Genomic DNA, 1,536 nt, shown 5'->3' with positions numbered 1-1,536 from the left:
TGCCCTTTCGTAGCCACACTCTTTTCTCTTCCCCACCAGCCGCCCTTTATCCCCTAGAATCCACTAATCTATCCTCCCTTTCTATAATTTTGTTGTTAGGAATGTTGTATAAATGCACTCACACAGTGCTTTTGGGATTGGCTTTTTCACTTGAATGGTTCTCTGGAGATCCCTGTAGTTTGTTTCTTTTTGTGGTTGACTACTGACCACCATACTGTAGTATGGATATACCACAGTCAGTTTAACTGTTCACCCACTGAAGGCCATCTGGCTTGTTTCCTGTTTTTAGCTTCTACGAATAAAGCTGGTAATAAATGTTGATGTACAGGAAAAAAATAAATAGCATGCATTAGTTGTCTCATTTTCATATTTTCCTTATAATTAACTTGTTGGAAGTTTTGACCTTTTAAAATAAATTACACACTTGTGAAAATTTATTGAGTTGTACACTTTTAGATACTTTTTGCAAGTGTCTAAGTATCTATACTTCAATAAAATGTTTACTTAAAAATAATTAGATTTTCTTTTCCCCTGTGGGGTTTACCTAGGTTGGATTCAGATGCCGAGGACACAGTACTTCCTCAGAAAGAAGACAGAATTTGCAAAAGAGACAAGATAATAAGCATTTAAACCCTAGTCAATCCCATAGAAGCGACCCAAATTCTGAGTCTTTATATTTTGAGGTATTTTTTTCAAACTCTATTTGTGAACTGTTACAGCAAATACTTCCTTTAAGAAATTAGTTTGTTTCATTGTAAACATTATGATGAGTACTTTTTATGTCTTAACATGTGACTCCTCTATTAGATTATAAATTACTCAGAAATATTGACTCTATTTGTCTTGGTTATGTATTCAATCTAACATTAATTTTATTAATGTTTATTTTTATAAGTTTTTGTTATGTGTGCTCATCATTTTGAGGTAATATGTAGAAATAGAACTTGATTTCCTGTGGACGTTATCTAGTATGAAACTTTTTCTCTTAATTTTTATTGTCGTTCAGTCCATTTGTAAGGTTTTTCTCATTTAAATAGTTCAATCTAGTTAGTCTGTGCTGCCAGGCAGGAGGGTTTTGGAGAAGGAAGAGAAATGGCTATTTTACTTTCCCTGCTTGGCAGACAGTTTATATCCTAATTGCACTGTTTCTATTGTTCATTCATCTGACTGGCTCTTGTTGGTGGACTATTATATATGTAAAGTATTGTGCTCCAAATGGTACATTAAGGAATAGACACGCTATCCTTAGGAAGGTTGGTTGCTGTGTAGTACAGGAATGTAGGGATATACATACCTAATACTTGAATGTGGGTTGGAGTTCAAAGGAGAAACAAATCACTTTGGGCTTGGAGCAGGACAGGAATAACACTTGGAATGGATTTTAAAGAATAAGTAGAATTTGGTTGCATTAAGATGTAGGCCGGGCGCGGTGGCTCAAGCCTGTAATCCTAGCACTCTGGGAGGCCAAGGCAGGACGATTGCCTGAGCTCAAGAGTTCGAGACCAGCCTGAGCAAGAACGAGACCCTGTCTCTACT

The 1,536-nt window shown here is 36.1% G+C and overlaps 1 protein-coding gene across 1 annotated transcript in view; it reads left to right on the top strand.

The window, feature by feature from the left end:
- The window catches only part of SECISBP2L (SECIS binding protein 2-like), a 66,390-nt gene that overhangs the window by 27,266 nt on the left and 37,588 nt on the right, over positions 1–1,536 (top strand). The window contains exon 8 of the mRNA XM_012649147.1: positions 549–683. Within this exon, the coding sequence (XP_012504601.1) occupies positions 549–683 (135 nt within the window). The remainder of the gene's footprint in view (positions 1–548; positions 684–1,536) is intronic.

The sequence above is a fragment of the Propithecus coquereli genome, unplaced genomic scaffold, assembly GCF_000956105.1.
Source record: "Propithecus coquereli isolate 6110/MARCELLA unplaced genomic scaffold, Pcoq_1.0 Scaffold3, whole genome shotgun sequence".
Classification (NCBI taxonomy): Eukaryota; Metazoa; Chordata; class Mammalia; order Primates; family Indriidae; genus Propithecus; species Propithecus coquereli.
The sequence above is the reverse complement of the archived record's forward strand: the minus strand, read 5'-3'. Positions and strand labels throughout refer to the sequence as shown.